Source organism: Sus scrofa, chromosome 15 (genome assembly GCF_000003025.6).
Source record: "Sus scrofa isolate TJ Tabasco breed Duroc chromosome 15, Sscrofa11.1, whole genome shotgun sequence".
In the NCBI taxonomy this organism is placed as follows: domain Eukaryota; kingdom Metazoa; phylum Chordata; class Mammalia; order Artiodactyla; family Suidae; genus Sus; species Sus scrofa.
Genome location: NC_010457.5, coordinates 46,603,849 through 46,624,586, shown reverse-complemented (window position 1 = coordinate 46,624,586; position 20,738 = coordinate 46,603,849). Strand labels below are relative to the sequence as shown.

General features: G+C 37.9%; 2 protein-coding genes across 28 annotated transcripts in view; one reads left to right on the top strand and one right to left on the bottom strand.

Moving 5' to 3' along the window:
• The window catches only part of SORBS2 (sorbin and SH3 domain containing 2), a 325,081-nt gene that overhangs the window by 286,093 nt on the left and 18,250 nt on the right, over positions 1 to 20,738 (top strand). For 14 of the 27 annotated variants that reach the window (XM_021075577.1, XM_021075573.1, XM_021075574.1 and 11 more), the window contains 5 exons: positions 5,478 to 5,566; positions 6,959 to 7,005; positions 12,078 to 12,192; positions 12,278 to 12,406; positions 14,458 to 14,661. In XM_021075577.1, coding sequence (XP_020931236.1) covers positions 5,478 to 5,566; positions 6,959 to 7,005; positions 12,078 to 12,192; positions 12,278 to 12,406; positions 14,458 to 14,661 — 584 coding nt within the window. Of the gene's footprint in view, positions 1 to 1,591; positions 3,158 to 5,477; positions 5,567 to 6,958; positions 7,006 to 12,077; positions 12,193 to 12,277; positions 12,407 to 14,457; positions 14,662 to 17,677; positions 18,455 to 20,090; positions 20,286 to 20,738 lie in introns of all 27 variants that reach the window. The other 13 variants (XM_005671730.3, XM_005671729.3, XM_005671728.3 and 10 more) reach the window with 2 other exon arrangements.
• C15H4orf47 (chromosome 15 open reading frame, human C4orf47) overlaps positions 12,414 to 20,738 on the bottom strand; it is a 141,494-nt gene continuing 133,169 nt past the window's right edge. The window contains exon 9 of the transcript XR_002338985.1: positions 12,414 to 12,673. The gene's annotated coding sequence lies outside the window, so the exon portion shown is untranslated. The remainder of the gene's footprint in view (positions 12,674 to 20,738) is intronic.

Genomic DNA, 20,738 nt, shown 5'->3' with positions numbered 1-20,738 from the left:
AGCTGTAATGGGAATATTCCTAAGACAGAGACCTTAGGATTGAACAAGCATCCATTAGTACCTAGGATCTGGGGACCCAAGGTCTCCTCCTATCCTCTGGGGTTGGAAAAGAAGAGAGAGGAGAAATTTGAAGATTGTGAGGAAAAGGAACTATATCTGAAGTTTCCATAAAGTAGCAGAGATTCAACGGCACGCATCAAATGTAGGCACTGAAAATGTTGCCACATAATATTTAAGCTAGGAGATAGCCTGTTTGTGTGCACAGGATAGGCTCGTTTTGATGATTTGCTCTGGATAGGCAGGAGGCACCCGCTCTTGTCCATGGCCTAGTAAAGCTGAGAATACTTGCTGGAAAATTCAGAGGGAGGGAGCCCTTCTCATCATATCATTCCTCAAATTAACAGAGGTACCCTTATAAGATTCTAATCATCACAAACAAATACCCTAAGGAAACCAATAGGTCATGAAATGCCATTGATTCATTATGCTTGGATACCATCCAACATTTTTAAAGACTTTGATTAATTTAGATCTTTGTCTTTATTCTAGGGAATCTGAAGTAACTTTCTTTTCCAAATACTTACTACATAGCTACTCAATGTGCTTGTTTACTTTTGAAGGGTTTGGAAAAGGCAGGAGCTGTCAATAGAGATTTTTCCTCCACTAGGCATATTTCTAAGAAGAAAATGTCCCATTAAATGTAATTTGGCCTCTCATTTATCAATTAACTCAGCAACACAAAAGAGAAGACTATTTCCACAGATATTTGAAATTGAGGTTAGGTTTAGCTCTACGTAATTAGATTGCAAATGACTTTTTTAATAAGACCCTTCCTGGAAGAAAGCAAGTGTGTTTACCTCCAATGAGAGTTTTACACTATATCCAGTTTTGCTTATGGGAAGCCTGCCTAACAAGAGGTTGAAGGTAGAGAAATTAGAGGTAAATGTGTTCACTTACATAGGTGCTAGTTAGTTTTTTCTTAGAAAAATGTTAGTAGCAATAGTTCACGGCAATGAACCTGATTTTGCAATTTTGGAAAATATTTTATCTTGAAGCTTTTTCTATTTAATGCCCGAGAAAAATTATTTGATACATTTATGGTAGTATTAATTAAAAGTAAAATTATAAGCTACTCAACCTCTGTGGTGTTATACATCAAATAATATTCAAATCCTGACACTAGTAGGATGATTAAATCTATAACATTTTTAGTATTAATTACAAAAATTCTAAATCACTACTAAGTCCGGCTATTAGCTTTACTAGTGCATTTTTTGACAAACCGTATTTACAGAAAGATGGATGAAGTATGCGATAGAAATAGGTGTATTAGCTACACCAATTACTTACTATACATGGGTTTGTTAACTACTATCTGCCAAGCTACATTTATCAAAAAAGTATTATCTTGCTTTAGAATTAGACTTCTTCCTTAAAGTTGAAGCTACATATATAACAGTGTCTGCATTAAACCCCACTAACTGCTTTCTCTTTGCTGTGCTATCTGATGCTAACTGACATGCTCTCCTCTTTATGAGCCTTTTAACTTCTCTAAACATCTCTCTTCCACCACGCTGCCCTGGACTGAAAGGTGGGGATGATAGCAAAATGTGTCCATCCCTTTGCAGTTACTCAGGGCTCAACGGCAACCCCTCCCATGAGTTAGATTACTGTAACACTTACAGACAGCATTTGGACGTCCCGCATGACTCACAGAGGGCCATTGCTTTCAAAAACGGCTGGCAAATGGCCCGGCAAAATGCAGAGGTCTGGAGCAGCACTGAAGAAACAGTCTCCCCCAAAATCAAATCCCGTAGTTGTGATGATCTCCTAAATGATGACTGTGATAGCTTCCCTGACCCCAAAACCAAGTCGGAAAGTATGGGTTCTCTGTTATGTGAAGAGGACTCCAAGGAGAGCTGCCCCATACCATGGGCTTCCCCCTACATCCAGGAGGGCAGATCAAGGCTTCGATACAGGTCAGCCCACAATGCCCCAGGGTTCCTAAAGATGTACAAGAAAATGCACCGCATCAACCGCAAGGATTTGATGAATTCAGAGGTGATCTGCTCTGTGAAGTCGAGAATAATGCAGTATGAAAAGGAGCAGCAACACAAGGGCCTGCTCCATGGATGGAGCCAGTCCTCCACTGAGGAGGTGCCCAGGGACATGGTACCCACCCGCATTTCCGAATTTGAAAAGTTGATTCAGAAGTCAAAATCCATGCCAAATTTAGGAGATGAAATGTTATCACCTGTAACCCTAGAACCACAACAAAATGGTTTATGTCCCAAAAGGCGATTTTCCATTGAGTCCTTGCTGGAGGAAGAAAATCAGAGTAGGCACCCATCTCAGGTACAGCGAAGCTACACGTCTAAAACCCTGGTGCCGATCCACATCGAAGTCACCAGCGATGAGCAACCGAGAACTCATATGGAGTTTTCTGACAGTGACCAAGACGGAGTGGTGTCTGACCACAGTGACTACATTCATGTAGAAGGATCGTCCTTTTGCAGCGAGAGTGATTTCGATCACTTTTCTTTCACTTCCTCTGAAAGTTTTTATGGATCCAGCCACCATCATCACCATCATCACCACCACCATCACCGGCACCTCATCAGCACCTGCAAAGGTAGATGCCCTGCCTCCTATACTCGATTCACCACAATGTTAAAACATGAAAGAGCTAAACATGAAAATACTGAAGAGCCCAGACGACAAGAAATGGACCCTGGCCTTTCTAAACTGGCATTTCTGGTCAGTCCCGTGCCTTTTCGGAGGAAAAAAAATTCGACTCCCAAAAAACAGACAGAAAAAGCAAAATGTAAAGCATCTGTATTTGAAGCTCTGGACTCTGCCCTTAAAGACATCTGTGACCAAATTAAGGCCGAAAAGAGAAGGGGAAGTTTGCCAGACAACAGTATACTTCACCGTCTTATCAGTGAACTGCTGCCAGATATTCCTGAAAGGAATTCCTCACTCAAAGCTCTAAAAAGGAGCCCCATGCACCAGCCTTTCCACCCACTGCCTCAAGATGGTGCTATTCATTGTCCATTGTACCAGAATGATTGTGGGAGACTGCCTCACAGTGCCTCCTTCCCAGATGACACCAACAACAACTACCACCAAGACCATGACAGTGCACTGAGCCTCCAAGGTGGATGAACTTTTCTTTCTTTTCCCTTGTGGTTCAGATACCCACCCTCCAGCTCTTTCATTTTCCATTCCTACATCTCATCATTCTTGAGCTGTGAGACCATTTGACATCATTATGTGTTGTGAAGCAAATGCTTGTTATGCAAACATGTCCTACTGAATAGTTCTCATTTGCCCATGGGATATTTGGACTTGATGTGGAGCTTAAAGTGATCATCAATTCACAAAAATTTACTCATTCACAATCAAAGGGGAAAACCATTTTGTAGCTTGATGTTAGGGATGAAACAACTGTTACATTGAAACAATAGATTAAACTTATTCTAATAATTTAAAAAGATTTCAAGGCAGAAATCATAATTGGATATCAGTATCCTCAAGAGACTGACAACTTTGCATTAGCTGTTTTTTTTTGTTGTAAAATGAATCAAAACCAATAGTTTAATAGTTGTTTCCTTGATTCTTGTATTAACTTTATAGTCATTCACTCAATAAAAAATTTGCTGACATTCTATGTAGAAGTTACTATGTCAGAATACTCAGGAAGCAAAACTGAAATACATAGTATAATAATTGATGGACAATTAAAAGCGAATAGGGATTTTTAAAATAGCTTTCTCCATTTAAAAGATATGATTGGGATAAAATTTTTGTGAATATGTCTTTAAGCTGTATTTATAAAAGTCTCATTTCCATTACTATAAGTGTATTCATTAGCTCTTTCTTTCCATTATTTAATTAATTTATTTTCTATTTCTGCTAAAACAGTCCTATATTGACATTTGAATTAGACTATTTAGGCTAAAAGTGACTCTAACTTCATTTTCATAGATGGATTATCCTTGGAGTGGAACACAAGAACAAATAGCAATTCAAATGCAGAGGTTATTCTTTCAGGTTTACATTACTAAACAACAAAGGACATTTTGATATTTTTATCCAATTATTTTCATTAATGCTCTGTTTGCTGTGTAAGTTTTTCAAAGCTAAAATGAACATTCCAGGCTGAAGCTTAGATTGTCAACAGTCTTCTACGCACCAGATATTACAAAGTGTTTTACATACGCTATCTACTTAACATGGGCATAAACCTAGGTAGTGGGTATTTTTGTCAGCACTATTTTACAGTTGAGGAAATTAAGAGCCAAAGAGGACAAGAAAGTTGACCAAGGTCACGCAGAGAGTAGGAGGAGAAACAATATTCAAACTCTTGTAATTCAGAATTTGTAATATAGAATATAATCTCTATGAGCAAAAAAAAAAGACACATAATTCCAATTTCATATTAATGTAATATATATGCCCCAATTGTTAGTTGCCATTGCACAAATATGCTTATCATATTAGTATTTATCTTTGCTGCCACTTATACTATACAACGTGCTTCAAGAATCATAAATTTGAATTTTTAAAATCATTGTCAACAATTTGAAATTTTCACTGACTGAAGCATGTCAGAACCTAATGTCTTAATAAATTAGCCACTTTTTCCAGTAATTCTGTATCAGATACATTTCAATGTATAAATGTATAAGATACTATTAAGAGATACTTGTGATCATAATTGGATGATGTAATTAATTAGATATACTTTAAGGTGAACAAAAACAATGCAATAGTTCATAAGTAATTTGGCAACCAATATAACACTTTCTGTTTAGGAAATATTTATACCTTTGTTTCTTGGAATAAAATTTACTTTCTAATAAGGTAATTGAGCACAAAGGAAGGCAAGACTATACCTTTTAAGCCTTAAGCCTTAAGCCTTAAGATGATATCTTCAGACTTAATAAGTAAACAGAGAGAAAGAGAGAAGAGAATGGCCATGACCATAGTTCTGTCATCATCATGCTTCTTTAATTTTCTCCTTTTTTCATTACTACATCCTTAAATTGTCCCACAATGTGTTTCAGTCTTTATAAATTGTTGGTACTTTCTCCATCCTCTATAGGTTCTGTCATAGTAATTATAAACTGGTGGCAAAAGAATAGAAATAGAAAGTATTAAATCTTTGAGATGAAAAATCCCTGTGACTATGAATTGTCTATACCAAGTACTGTAGTATAATTACATCAGCAATGCAACAATTATGATTATAATACTTCTGCAATCTCAGATATTTGTCCTCTTGAAATGCTCTGTTTTTGTGTCTTATATCACAACTTTATAATCACCTATGAGTTTTAGATCCATATTACGTTTTCCATTGTGGTGTCTCTCCAAATTGGACAGGGAAAATAATTGCCATTTTAGGAAAAATGGCTAAACAAGTCTGCTTTTGATTAAGTGGATACTCACTCTGGCCCTGTCCTTTCCAATAGACCATGAGTCCCCTAGAAGTTACTCGTCCACATTGACTGACTTGGGAAGAAGCACATCAAGAGAAAGAAGAGTAACTCCAGAAAAAGAGGTAGTCTGTTTAATAGTATTTGAGTATTTTTCAACAATATACTTAATAAAACATTTGCCAGCCAAAGTTACATTCAAAACCAGTCAAGAACCTGGATTAAAAACATAAAAATAATGATGGAGAGACTTCCAGAAACAGTTTCCCTGGAACCTGAGCAAAGGAATAGAAGCCAGTTGCATTTTGACCCTAACCACAGATCTCTCCCAACTGTAGTCCAGTTTTGACAGTGAGGCCCCTCTGAGCCTTGATCTGACACCCATAAAGTATCAGCTGTGTCTGAGTCTTGAGCTAGGCTGCCTCTTGAAGGAAGAAGATTTACCCTGTGCAAATTTCTGGCCCAGTGATGTAGGGGAGAACCCTAGATCAGCTGTGTCGCAAATCAATACAGATCATACAGAAACAATTTTTGCTGGCCTGCTTTCGCTGGAGACGATCCCTGGTGTATGTGGGGGGCGGGGGGGAGCAGATGACAAACAAAACCTGTTTTACCTGGGAACTGAACAACTGGCTCGTGTTCATGGTCCTGAGCCAGGGCTGGTGGTCTGCCTTGTACTATCTTGGGCCATGAAAGTATGATAGAAACTGAAGGCTGGTCTTGGGCTGGCAGCCAATCCCAAAGGTTCTCTACAGGTGTGTGACATAGTCCAGTGCCTGTGGGGACTCCTCTCCCCCAAAGAAGTCAGGAATAATCCAAAGTTCACCAGAAACACAGGGAAAGGGAGTGCAGTAAGGGGATTACTGGAATCAGAGAGCAAGAGCCCAGGCAGATCTGTGGGCCCCAAAGTTTTGAGTGTGGGGACCTGTCACATCATTATCATGACTCAAAAATTACCAGCTGGTTTACTGTGTGCGGAAGAATTCCTGAACTCTCAGGGAATACAAGATGCCCATGCCCATACTCCTGGCCACTAATGAGCCTCCCAATGATAACTGGGCTAATATTTCTTTGCTATTATGTTTATAAATGTTTAATAAAAGGAGTGATAACTTCTTTCATGACTTTTTTTGGTCCTGCTAATATGATTCAGGAGAACTTGTGTTAATATTTAGGACATAGAGCAACTGACCCTCCACAATTATTCCAGGAAAAGCCTAAATAATACCTAGAACCAGATCCTCCACCAGCATTTTATTCCCCATTTATGGTATTCATTTACCGTAGATGCTAAGATGAAATGTGATATTCAATAGTTATGGTGAATAAGTCATCTGTTGTATTCCTGTTATAATTTAAATATATAAATGAAGAACTGATTTATTTATAAATTGCATATATGATTTACATTGTATATGCATAGTCATTCCTTGAGATTGCATTTCTTTTAATTCACGTGAAACTGCTTTTTATAGAAAATCCAAATTTTACGTTAGTACCGTTTCCTTCCTTTTCAGAAATTGCCTGCAAAAGCTGTTTACGATTTTAAGGCCCAGACATCCAAGTAAGTGAAATAAGTATTCATCATATGATTTAAGTTGACTTTAAATACATTACTAATACTTTATAAGATAAATATTGCAATGGGATGTGTTACAAATAAGATCTAATTTCCAATTCAGCAATCTACTCTAATTAAATGGTTCCTTCTGAATTAACTGGGATGTGTGTAATTTTACTTTCATTTTAAGTTTAGCTGAGAAACATTGAATTTTAAATTATATTAAACATGTTGATAGAGAACAATGAGTTCAAAAGGATATGAAAAACAAAACAAATTTAAGGATCTTTGTTTCTAGAATTTTTGTGTCAAGAATGAAGTAAAAATAAAGTGTTTGGGAATAATTAATACTAACTGGGGGGATTTGATAACATTTATTCAACTGTTTCAAGGATAGTTTGTGGGTAAAGACTAGAACTGTATACAAAGACTCCTATAGGAAAATCTCCAATTCTCAATACTCTCAAGATTCTGAGCAAAGTTCTATCCTGTGGTCTTTTGATACCAGTGTTTCCATACTCCTGCGTTGTAATTTTTTTTTTTTTTTTTTTTTTTTTAGTCTTTGGTCTTTGATCTTTTTTAGGGCTGCATCCACGGCATATGGAGGTTCCCAGGTTAGGGGTCAAATTGGAGCCGTAGCTGCCTGCCTATGCCACAGCCACAGCAATGCAGAATCTGAGCCACATCTGCAACCTACACCACAGCTCAAGGCAACACCATATTTTTAACGCACTAACGAGGCCAGGGATCAAACCTGCATCTTCATGGATACTAGTTGGGTTCATTAACCACTGAGCCAGGATGGAAACTCCTGTTGTGATTTTTTTTTAACTTTTTGCCTTAGGAACTTGTTCATCAGATGGCATGTGATTGAGGAAGGCTAGTACCAAGCACGTGAGGTTTAAATAGGAGGGAGTCTTTCAGCTCTGTCAAGACCCATGTTGCAGACCTTATTTAAGAAGCTTTAGTTTCCATTAGAATTCAAGATATTGGCACTAAATTACACTGTGTTGTTTAGGCTGAATATATATCATATAAACTCAAATATTTATCCACAAAAATGCATATTATATGAATTAATAGTTATAGAATCTGTCTCTGAAAGAAGAAATAAAGAATGTAAGAAATAAAACCACTCAGAATTTGGTAATACTGCTGAGACAGGGACTAAACTAAATAAGAAACTGCTATTTAGAAGTGAAGATGATGAACATGGCTTAAATCTGGGGGTGAAAAACATTCTGAAGGAAAGGTTACATCTTTTTTGATGAGATGAGTAACATCTGCTGTTTCTAACTACACTCTGGTCTTGTGTATGGTGCAATAATTTGTACCAGGCATGTCCGTTTTATAAAATAACAACGTAAAACATATAAATTTCATTTCTTCTTTGTGACAGTCAATTGAAAGTGTCCTTAGATGTGTGAAGCCCTGAGGAATGATGGGGCATATTAAAATATGCCCAGGGCTCACAAGCTTTTGGAGAAACCTTAATTAGAAACAAGCATTGAAAGAAAGATGAGGTACATTGCAGGGGAAAGGTGTTTGTGGTAATGATTATGTCACTGGCTTTTGTTTGACCCAAGTGCCAAGCCCCTCACCCTCCCCTAAGGCCACGTCCTCGTCATGAATGCCTGGAGTTGGCAAATGTTCAGGGAAACCAGACCTCCCTCACACTACCCCTGGGAGTGTAGACAGCACAGCCTTTCTGAAGAGTTGTCTATACCACCCCCACCTTTCACCAAGGTCTCCCTCAACCAACAAAATCTAATTGTAAAAGGCTTCAGAGAAGTGGATTGAATAATCACCCATGGAAGCCATCCTATAATTTTAGTAAGAAAAAATTATTTCCCTCATACTATGAATAAATTTATCTGATTGCAGCTTAACCACATTCCTCTTGTTGTGTTCTCAGGAGAGGCAAAGAGTGGCTGTTCATTACCCCCAGTGTAGTTATCCATTTGACACAAAACCAAAGTTGTGGATGACTCATGAAGCTTTTTTTAAAAAAGGCTCACACACCCAGACAGCACGGAAAGTTACAGGAAGATCAGCCACATTTTAAAGTCATTTCAATCATTGTCTAGATATAAAGGTTAGCGGACATTTGGTCCTGTCTAAAACATCCAGAAGACATTTGGTCCCTGCCAAAAAGTCCTTGAAATTTGGTCCTATCCAATATGGGCATATTCGGTCCCTGCCAAATGGTTTTGGACAGGACCAAATATCAAGGGCCTTTTGGCATGGACTGAATTTCTTATGGACATTTTGGACAGGACCAAATGTCCTGCAAGAGATGTGAGTGCTTTTTGTGCCTAACACCGCACAAACAAGGGACACATATCTCTGTTTTAAATAATTATCTGTTTTAAAAGCTATTTTTCGGAGTTCCCTTCATGACTCAGCGGTTAACAAACCCGACTAGGATCCATGAGGATGCGGGTTCAATCCCTGGCCTCACTCAGTGGTTTAAGGATCCAGCATTGCTGTGTGGTAAGCCGGCAGCTGTAGCCCTGATTTGACCCCTATCCTGGGAACTTCCATATGTCATGGGTGCACCTCTGAAAGCAAGCAAACAAACAAAAACTATTTTTCTGTACCTAACATAGGAAAGTTTAATTTTAAAAAATACAGCTAAGTCACTCACCAACCATAACATCTTAATCGTTAGAGAAGAAATAATGGTAAAGTGCTATTCCCAAAGGTTGTTAATGGTCACTATTTGAAAGTAGTGGGGGTTAGCAGTGGAGCAAACCTATCAAAATTAGACTCTCAGAGATTCTAGCTCTGAGATGAGAGAGATACAACCTTGAAAATTGGAGAGTAAGAGCACTGTCCTTCTTCTACATGACTTCAAAAATTTAAACACAAAGTATTTGCACATAGGAAGGATTTCGTGTTTAAAAGAAAAATACTAGTTTTTTCTTGTTTATTTTTTTTAAAAGGCTAGGTTTGCTAGTCTCATTTCCAGAAACAAACATACCTGTTGTAGGGAGTTCCCATTGTGGCGCAGCCAAATCCAACTAGCATCCATGAGGATTCAGGTTCCATTCCTGGCCTCACTCAGTGAGTTAAGGATCTGGTGTTACCGTGCGCTGTGGTGTAGGTCACAGATGCAGCTCGGATCCCACATTGCTATAGCTGTGGCATAGGCCAGCAGCTACAGCTCTGATTTGACCTCTAGCCTGGGAACTTCCATATGCCATGGGTGAGGCTCTAAAAAGCAAAAAATAATAATAATAATAAATTTTTTTTAATTTAAAAAAACATAACTGGTATAATTAAAACTGTTGCATTGTAAATACTAAATTCTGGGTTTTGTTTGCTACATCAGGCATTTGCATAAATGAGGGAAGTACTGTATTTGAATATACAGCTCTGTGAATCTTCTTTGTTTTTAGGGTTACTGAACATTTAGCATGCTTTTTTTCTTTCTTTCTTTCTTTCTTTTTTTTTTTTTCCTTTGCTTTTTAGGGCCATACCCACGGCACATGGAAGTTCCCAAGCTAGGGGTCAAATCAAAGATACAGCTGCCTGCCTATACGACAGCTACAGCAGTGCAGGATCCGAGCCACATCTGTGACCTATACCACAGCTCAAGGCAACACCAGATCCCTGACCCACTGAGCAAGGCCAGGGATCGAATCCTCATCCTCATGGATACTAGGATTCATTGCCACTGTGTTACAATTGGAACTCCCTAGCACACTTTCAATGTGAAGATTTTAGCACTTCTAAATGTGTAATAATTCTTTTTACTCTTCAACTTTTTTCAATTAATTATTTTAATCAATAAGAAATATTCCACATATGATATAAACCTCTATCCCTCTCCATTATACATTTTGCACACATAAATGATCCAACTTGAGATTCTGAATTAAACAATGCAGAAAATTCGTGAGTGGGAAAGCAGATGTGTGGGAAAGTGGGACTCTTGGCAAAAGATCTGAAATAAGTACCATCCAATGGGACATAATTGTGAAGCAAAATAACACAGAGAAACAATTACTGTGGAGGATGAAGCCATGAAAAACTGAAGCTGTGAGGGTGAGAATGTAGACATGAATTATTCATGATGAGTAATGTCTTTATAACTTAAAATTAAACACTCAAATTTGCCTACTGTATCCTTAGAAACAGCCAAAATGGAAAAACATACTGTATTTTTAAAAAAACAAAAGATATAAAATAGGCTACGAGTAATCTGTGCATGTCTTTGCACTTAAAACATGTTTATCTTTGTTACCATAGTTAATAATACTGTATTGTATATTGGAAAGTTGCTAACAGAGTAAATCTAAAAGGTTTGCATCACAAGAAAAATATTTGTAACTATGTATGGTGATGGGTGTTGACTTATTGTGGTGGTCATTTCACAATATATACAAATATTGTACACCTGAAATGCTGTACACCTGAAACTAATATAATGTTACATGTCAATTATACTTCAGTTGGAAAATGTTTATATTTGTGGCTCATTGAAAAATCAAAGTATAAAATCTTTTCTGTTTCACAAAATATATTCATTATTGAGATAGTCTATTTAAATACCTATCAACCAGCTTAAAGGATCCATAAATAAAATTTGTTTCTCATGTTGGCACTTCTGTACTAAGGCTAAATATATTGGTATCCTCACTGTAAGCTTTAGCATATCAAAAGGTGACAGAAAGCGAGAGAAGTAACTAGCTAATTAGCTTCAGGACAAAAAAAAAAAAATCAGTGCAGAACAAATCCAACATTATGGCAAGTATCACAACTCCTCTACTATAAACCAATTATAGCTAGCTATAGTCTGTCCCCGCCTTTAAGTTTCATATTAATCTGCCTGTGATTTCAATCAGATGTGATGTTTTACTTGCTCTTTTTGAAAGCATTTCTAAAGTTATAGCATTACAAGTAAATTCTAAAAAATTTTCAAGGAAAATCCTTATCCAACTGGCCTCAATGGATTTTTCGATATCAGGAGTATATTTCCCAGCCAAAATACAGATCTAGAGAGAATGTTGATCTTAAGAATAATGGCTATACATCAAGAATAAAAAACATGTGAACGTTATCTCTTCCAGGGAGCTATCATTTAAGAAAGGAGATACCGTCTACATTCTCAGAAAAATTGATCAAAATTGGTATGAGGGAGAGCACCACGGGAGAGTGGGCATTTTCCCCATCTCATACGTGGAGGTAAGCCCTCTCCCCTTCCCTCTTACGTGGTTGTTGTTTCCAAAGTCAGCATGGGTCAACAATCAAGAACTGTTCTCCTTCATAGAAACTCACACCTCCTGAGAAAGCACAGCCCGCAAGACCACCTCCCCCAGCCCAGCTTGGAGAAATCGGAGAAGCTGTAGCCAAATATAATTTCAGTGCGGACACAAATGTGGAGCTATCACTGAGAAAGGTAACCTGCGTTCTTCATTGGTGCCTTTGAAAGGAGGCATATTTTCAGAACCAAAATAGGTCATCTTCTCCCTTAGACATTTCTGTGTCTTTCTCATTTTCTGCAAAGAACTCCATTAGGCCCTGAGTCACCCTTACCTACTGCTCCTATGTCCTTCTAGATGAGGTCCCTGTGGGATGCAGAGCTTCTCAGGAGAGTTTACCCCTGTGGTTTAGCTGGGAGGCTCCAAATCCTCTCCAAAGGGTTCCTCAGGTTCAATACCAGGAGCTATACGTGTGGAAACATCAAAAGAAAATAACATTTTAATACACTTCAAAATATTGTTGTTCTGTGTTATTATTCAATTAAAAAAAGGAGAGAGAGATGTCCCAATACATACTTCTCTGTTATCTTGGAATCAAATGGTCCCAAAGCAATAAAGATCTTATAGGGCAGCCTTTTTGAGGAGCCACCAGTGTGGCATTATCTCCTTGATCAGCCTTCTCTAGGTTTTGCAACTGACCCAAACTTCACTAGCAACCTCTCCAATTCTAGCATCTCTTTCTAACCACATCAAAAAGAACTCTTTCTAACTTTACATGGGTGGGAATGATGAAATGAGCTATCATTTGCCAGGAAACCACATACACATGTTTGAGGTAACCACAGGTCTGCACACAACACAGATAGTAAAATGCAGGGTGGTTCTAGGACCTCGCTTGCCTACAGGTGAAATCCTCAGCCAGCAGCAGTGAAGGGGATGCCACTCTTCTTGTCCTGGCAGAACCTCATTTCATTCTCCCCTTTTAGTCCTAGTCCTACATCAAAACTGATTATCATCTGCCCTCCAAGCTGCAACACACATTACATGGATGGTATCAGCTTGTTTCATACTTTTAAGAGAAGCTTCTGCCAGTGCAGTTTATATTCAAGTCACAGCCTAGCAACAGCAGTGTACTAAAGAGAAAGTCAGTGCCATTTTAAGATAAGGGAGATTCACTTTTCTTCAATATGTTCTGCTCGCTGGTGGAGGGACAGGCTATATAAGCCATCCAGCATTCTGGCAGTAGAAAACTTGCACATTGGGTACCACTTGAAGAAGGCTCCCTGCTGTGCTGACATTCTGACCATGCGTCTCCCCCATTGCCCTATCGTCAGCAGGCAGGCCCTATCTGTACTACCTGCTGGATACAGCTGCAGAGTGTCTGCTCTTCAACCACTTCTCACTTACTCATTTCTGGGACACGTGTGGTTTTGAGTTAAAATGTAAACTGGGTCTTGTGATATTGGCTTGATCCTGCAGGTAGTGGGAATAATGGTTGTTACAAAGTCCTATCACTGCAAAAGCCAAGGGTTCTATCAAAATATTATTGACTGCCATGGTACAGCCACCCACTCATCAGAATGGATGCTTGTGTTACATCACCTGGATGCAGACTAGGTGGATATCATCCCTGGCCACAGCTATGGTTTATGCAAGATGCTATCTTTACTCCCTTCTGTTAGTATCACTCTTTGTTACTACTCAACACATGTAGCTAAAGAATAAATATGGTATGCTATCCAGCATCATCCCTTCTAGAGGTTGATTGCTGTAACTCATTTCTGCCACACTGTCACATCAAGCCATGAGGCACTTTTCTGAAGCTCCTCCTACAGAAGGTCATTCCCTTGTCTCTGTCAGTCATCAGATGATGCTACTGTCATCGACACACTGCCTGTTAAAACTACTGTGCTTTTTGAAGTAACTTACATATGTCATTTGCCACAGTACCAATATGAACATGGATAAGTGTAAGCATCCTTGAGAAAGATTTTAATGTCATGAATAGATGATTAAATTGAATATATGTTGATAAGCTATAATTTGGGAGGAAGCTCTGAGGCTTTAGTCGCATTCTCCTAATGAACAACAAAACAAAACACTGGTGATATAAGACTTTCCCAGATGGAAAACAATTGTTTATTAGAAACTACTGACAAATTATAATATAATTAGAAAATACTGATAAATTATAATTTTATGTCATCACACTTGTATTTATAATGCATTTTCCTAATATTCGTTACAGGGAGATAGAGTTATTCTTCTTAAAAGGGTTGATCAAAACTGGTATGAAGGTAAAATTCCAGGAACCAACAGACAAGGCATCTTCCCTGTTTCCTATGTAGAAGTCGTCAAGAAGAATACAACCAAAGGTGCTGAGGAATACCCTGACCCTCCAATACCCCACAGCTATTCTAGTGATAGAATCCACAGCTTAAGTTCAAATAAGGTAAGAAAACATTCTAGAATTTTAGTATAATATTTGGGAGCTCAGAATAAGATAATCCATACGTGAGATTAGGACATTAGACTACAACACCACATCTAGTACAAAGCAAAAGGTTTATGTGTTCTGTTTCCAAGTGTGTGTGCCAGGTCAAGTCAATATAATTCATTTTTCTAATGGGTGCTGACATAAAGGTTTAAGCTACATAAAGGGAAACTACATAAAGAATCCACTCTCTTAAGAGAGACACTTTCTTTTAAAAGAGCTAGGCATCTTATTTATTCTTTTCTTTAAAGACTGGGTTGCTGGGTAATTACTCTCAATCTTTTATCATTGGATAATGGAACAATTTGGCACTTTGCAATTTGTGTGATTGCTTATAAATTTCTCCAGAATCTTCTCTAGTGTGTTTACTTCACTAGCAGAGCTCGGCATTTAGAGATTAACACCCTACCTTCAGTAGCTCCTATTGACAAAAAGAATTTTCATCCACATGTTTGTCTTATCCACCATTCAGTCTTCTTAAAAGAACTACCAGATAAATTTCAAAGTGACTGTGCCTTCAAATAAAAGTCTCTAAGAAATAATAACCATGTATCTACAAAGGATTATGCAAAATTTAAGAAATTCTTCTTTAGTGTTCTAAGAGGGGCAATGTAATATTTTAGATCACAATGTTTTAATCTTTGTTGTAAATACGATTTAAATGTATTTTTAATTTCCCAAGTTCCTTTAGAATATCAGATTTTACATTTTATAAATAGAGAAATATACATATTTCACTAATAACTAATTAGTGTTTTAGTCTCACTACCAGGAAAAATGTGTTGAAAATCTTATAACCATAAATGTAAAAGGTACTTAATGGTTTCACCAACTGGTCATCTATGCTCTGATGTTATTGGCTTAATGAAGGAAACTTCTCAGTAGTGTTAAATTGAATCATCTTCAGAAAAAGAGCTGTAATGTACTTCTAAACCATGATACCCAAAATATACTAAATGTTAAATGTCCTATTTTCTAACTGATACTTGTAAATAGAAGAAGGAATTCATTAAATGATTTATGAATCACTCTTAGACACATTCAAATCATGTTTCTTGACATACTATCTTTGTTTTAGGGCACAATCAAATGTAGGTTGGTATTATTTCTGATATTTATGCTTTTAGTATCGTAAGAATCCAATACTGATGCTTTTGGATGACAGGACAGTTAGACGATGTTTGTATTATAGGTATATTTTTGTGATATAGGCATCTTGGGATACTTAACTTTCAGCAGAAGCAAGTCCATTGTAAAGCTAAGCACTTTGAACCCATTAACATGTATAATAGTAACTGCATTGGTAATGGCATTGGAACAGGAGAAGCAGTGTGTATCATTGTGACAGTGGTAGTCATGAGAACAATGGAATTTAAAGTGCTTTCTTCCCCATTCACAGAATATTTCTAGCGCTGAAGTTGCTATGTAGCCTTGAATCTTGACTCTTCCATAAGAGTGCTCATAAGTGTTTTGTGACACTTCATTTCATTCGGCCCATCCCATGGTGACATGACATCATATTTCCTTTAAAAAAATCTAAATAAGTTATATTAAAGTCCCATTCCTATTATAGGACAGAAGTGAAAGGTTAAGTGGAGAATTTACTGTGCACTGATCCATACTAAGTTGACCAAGAGTGCTGAGTGCACCGGTGAAGTCTCACCCTAAATAATCAACCAGGCGTTCCTGTTGTGGCTCAGTGAGTTTAAGAACCCGACACAGTGTCCTTTGAGATGCAGGTTTATCCTTGGCCTCGCTCAGTGGGTTAAGGATCTGGCACTGCTGCAAGCTGCAGTATAAGTCACAGATGTGGTTTGATCCCAAGTTGCCGTGGCTGTGGAGTAGGTCGGTAGCTGTAGCTCCAATGCACCCCCTAACCCAAGAACTCCCATATGCTGCAGATGTGGCCCTAAAAAGGAAAAAAAAAAAAAAAAAAAAAAAACAACCAGAAAGTTCATCTCCAAAATCTTTCTTAAAGATTTTTTTCTTTCCAAACTCAAATCATCTACCCAGAAAGAACTACGGTAAAATATCTTCCACCAGCCTCTCTCAAGGCTTCATGTGTGTAGCATGTAACATCCTCCCTAGTCTAACAACAATAGATAAACGTACTAGAATGCTCCGAGGCAGCACTTCTAGAACAACTTATGATGAATTTACATAAAAAATTGTTTTATTCAATATATCTAAAATATAGCAATAATATTAAGATATACAGAAATATATTTTTACCTCTGGAGATAGTTTCATAAATTTGGCCTCTGCTAGTTTACATAAAATGTTAAGCTTTAGAAAAGGAGAATGGAAGTCCCTGTTCACATCATATGCCCCCTTTCTTACTTTGGATTTTTTAAAACTTTGAAGTGGTAGTTATGTTAAGTTCAATCTCATTTGGATCACAGGTTTCTGTTCTTAAAAAATATTGTTCAGAGCTGATTCATTTAGAAATGTGTTAACGCATAATGATGTAAAAATATTTTATGCCATATGCTATAATCACCTCACAAAGTAAGTGAGAAAATGATAAAAGTTCAAAAGATTTGGCACAGGAAGAAAGAATACTAAATAAAATCTGGGAATAAAAAGGCTTAATTATTTATTTTCATTCTACATTAACATTACTTCAGAGTCATTTTATACCAAATATATGGAAACCCAGTTTGAAAGAACTAGTTTATTAAATCTCTTAAGATTTTACTGTTTTGTCTTTATCAAAGCTGTCTCTACGACAGCTTTATCTTGTCATTTGATATTTAATAGACCTAGTCCAAATACTAGCATAGTTTCATTTTTCAGATAAATCTTTAGTTAACATGCTAATGATTTTATGTGTTTAAATTCAACAAATTATCAGCAAATCTAGGCTATAGCATAAAATATTTTTTATATTCACTGTCATACTTTTCTGCATTTCTCTGTCTCTGTGTGCATTATTATTTTTTTTTTTACTGCATAATCCCCGCTCATTTCTAAGTTGGCTTCCAGTGAACCAGTGCCCCCTCTCTTGCACAAAGCTTCACCTGGCTCAGATAAAGGAGCGCTCCAGGGAATCACCCAGGGGTGGCTGTCCTTGACAGCCAAGTGTCCACCGGCAAAGCCTTTGGCCCCAACACCAACTCCTTTTCTGGACAGCTTCTTGGATGAACTAGAGAAGCTTAGCAATTTGGCTTTACCAGATGACCAAGCCAAACCAAATACCCTTGGGGAGATGGCTCTTGAAATTAAGGAGGAGTCCCCTGTTCTCTTCCCAGTGCCCCCGGCATCTGTGCCCGTCAAATCACCCTCTCCTCTGCTAACTTTCCCCCGCACGGGGATGACCTCAGCTACAGCCCAGCCTCCTGAGGCAATGCCGCTTCAGGATCCCAGAAAAACACCTCAAAACAAGTTTGCAGATTTGACAAAAATGAGAAGGGGCTTTGCAGGCCCTGCAAAAATTCCCGAAGTCCTGGGTGATAAGTTTGTGACCTTTGCTCACACTAATGTGGGTCCCTTGCCCCGCATCCTTCCTGTCATTGGAGAGGAAAATGAGGAAAGCTGTGAGGGGGTCATGACAGGCATCCGAAGAGGGCCAGAATCTCAAGAACCAGATGCCATGTGGGACGGTCACAGTGGCACAAACGTGACACCACACCTGCACATTGAAGAGGAGGAAGAGGAGAGGAAGCCTGACTGCTTAAAATATCTGATAGCCAACCCCACAGATCCTAGGACCCCTAAGGAAGAGAGCAGTGCAGCAAAAATGAGTCACGAGGTACTTGAATTTTGCCTAATTCCCAAAGAACTAACCAGTCTTATTACATTTAGCTAGTACAGTTAATTATATTAATAAACATCCATTTTGACATTGCCTTAGAAGGTTTCCATGCAGAAACCACAAGCACTGTTCAAGGTGGGGGTGGAGGGATGGATGGCCACATGCCAAATTTTAATAAGATGATGTAAATATGTGATAGTATTCCATTATTTATTTATTACTCTAAATTCATATTTAAATAGTCTTTGTAATTTAAAGTCTTTCTAATTTTAACATTAATAATAATAGCAATAGTTATTGAGTTTCAAGCAGTTTTCTAAGAATACTACATTTTTACTTTTCAAAACTCAACAGGGTAAGTTGTATTATTATCCCCACTTTAGAGTTGAGGAAATTGATACCAGAGAGATTCGTTTAGATTAGATTAGTCTCATCCTCCAGGAAAGAAAACTACATGCCATATCTTTGATATAGTAGCAGTTTGAAAAAGAAAGAGAAAGAAAAGCAAACAAAAAAGAAGGATATACTCCAATTCCCTATTTCTGAAGAGGTCATTTCTTCAAGTTGGTGGTTACTTAAGAGTGGCAGCCTGCATTGTTGCCTTACAAACAAACGACGAAAACAAACCTTGATATCTCAAATATTTAATGTGTGACTTGAAAAGCAAATGTGATTACTGGAAAATATTGAAATTATGAAACAAAATTAATGATTCATATTATGCCATTATACAAGTCACTTTCCCCCATGGCCCCTCTATTTAGAAATCTCTCAAAATGAAGATCATTTTTAAAACCGCATAATTTCCTATTAGGATCTTACCAATAACAAAGCTAGAGGCATTTGGCCTGTACAGGGTATTCTTGAGGTAAATAATGATGAATGCCCATAAGGCCACTGGACCCCCACAAAACCCTAAGCCTTGGCTGTTGCCCAGCCAGGTGAGAAAATATCATCTGGACAGAGAACCCAGCCACACCTGCATGTGTATAAAATAAACACGCTGCTCATTAATAAAGATCATTCACTCATGGCAGTTAAGTCTAACACACTTTTAAGTAAAGTACTTAAATAACTAATTTCCCCTTCAATTTAATCAATTTTAAGACATATTAGATATATGGCTTGGTTCCGGGAACTGCTTCTACCAGCGCAGGCAGGACCCTAGGCGTGGGGCTCAGGGAGTTAGTTTCACAACTAGTTCCCACCAGGCACTGCACACCCACAGGCAGAGGTCCTAACTTCCCTAGCTTTGCAACAAACTATTTATAAATCGTAATCTACTTTACAAGCAAGTTACAAAGAGTCATCGCCCAGTGGTATACCTTTTGCCTTCATGTTTAGAAGGATTCATCACACAGATAACATTATAAAATTGTAGAGTATGGGGGTTCTGATCTCCAGCCACTTATGTCATAAAGGCGAAACTGATCATCACCACTGGGATTTTGGGATCAAATTCAGAGAAAGAGTTAGTGCTTTCAATGCAAGAATTTGTCATAAATGTTACATATACCCCTGGGATATTCGGTAACTTTAAAATTACTTCTTTGTGGGGGAAATTCTCTAAAAAGCATGTAACCTCATTCTGGACACAAGCATAATTGCATCTTGTTTTTCCTCAATATTTAAGCCATCTTCATTTTCTTCGGGGGACCGAATGTCTACATCTCTCCCCAGCTGTCTGCTTTCCTCCCCTCCCTTTTATTCCTCCTTGGCCACTGCCTCTGACTTGGTCCCCACACCTTCTCAGTCTACCCAGCCCTATTCATCTCTGCTCCTCCCTAAATACTCTTATCAACAGGAGATAAGTTCACCAAAATCAAAGGTAACTGCATCTTGAGTGTGGTTTATTGCATGTCTTTCAATGAGCTTACTTAATTAGATGTACGGATTTAGATGTGTGCCATCTTATGAGATCTAAAAAGTCATTCAATATTAGCTGCTAACTTTTAACATCATTAACCTGGACTCTGTCCAAAAATTTAAAAGATATATGTGCATAGCAACTATACTTAGATTGAGGAGAAAAACAAACTAAAATTTATGTAAGAATAAAAAGTAATCATTAGATTTTTTTTTTTTTTTTAAGTTGAGGGTCAGCAGATGAACCCTCCCATTCAAGGTGTAAGCCTCCCATTCAAGGTGTAAGCCTCTGTCCCTTCTTAGTGGGCTCATTGCCTCCCAAATTTCCCAACTAATCAGCATGCTCAGCAAAGCCTGAGGCCTGGATGATCTCTGGCACTGACTTGAGCCTTGTTCTTCCACAAAACTGAAATAA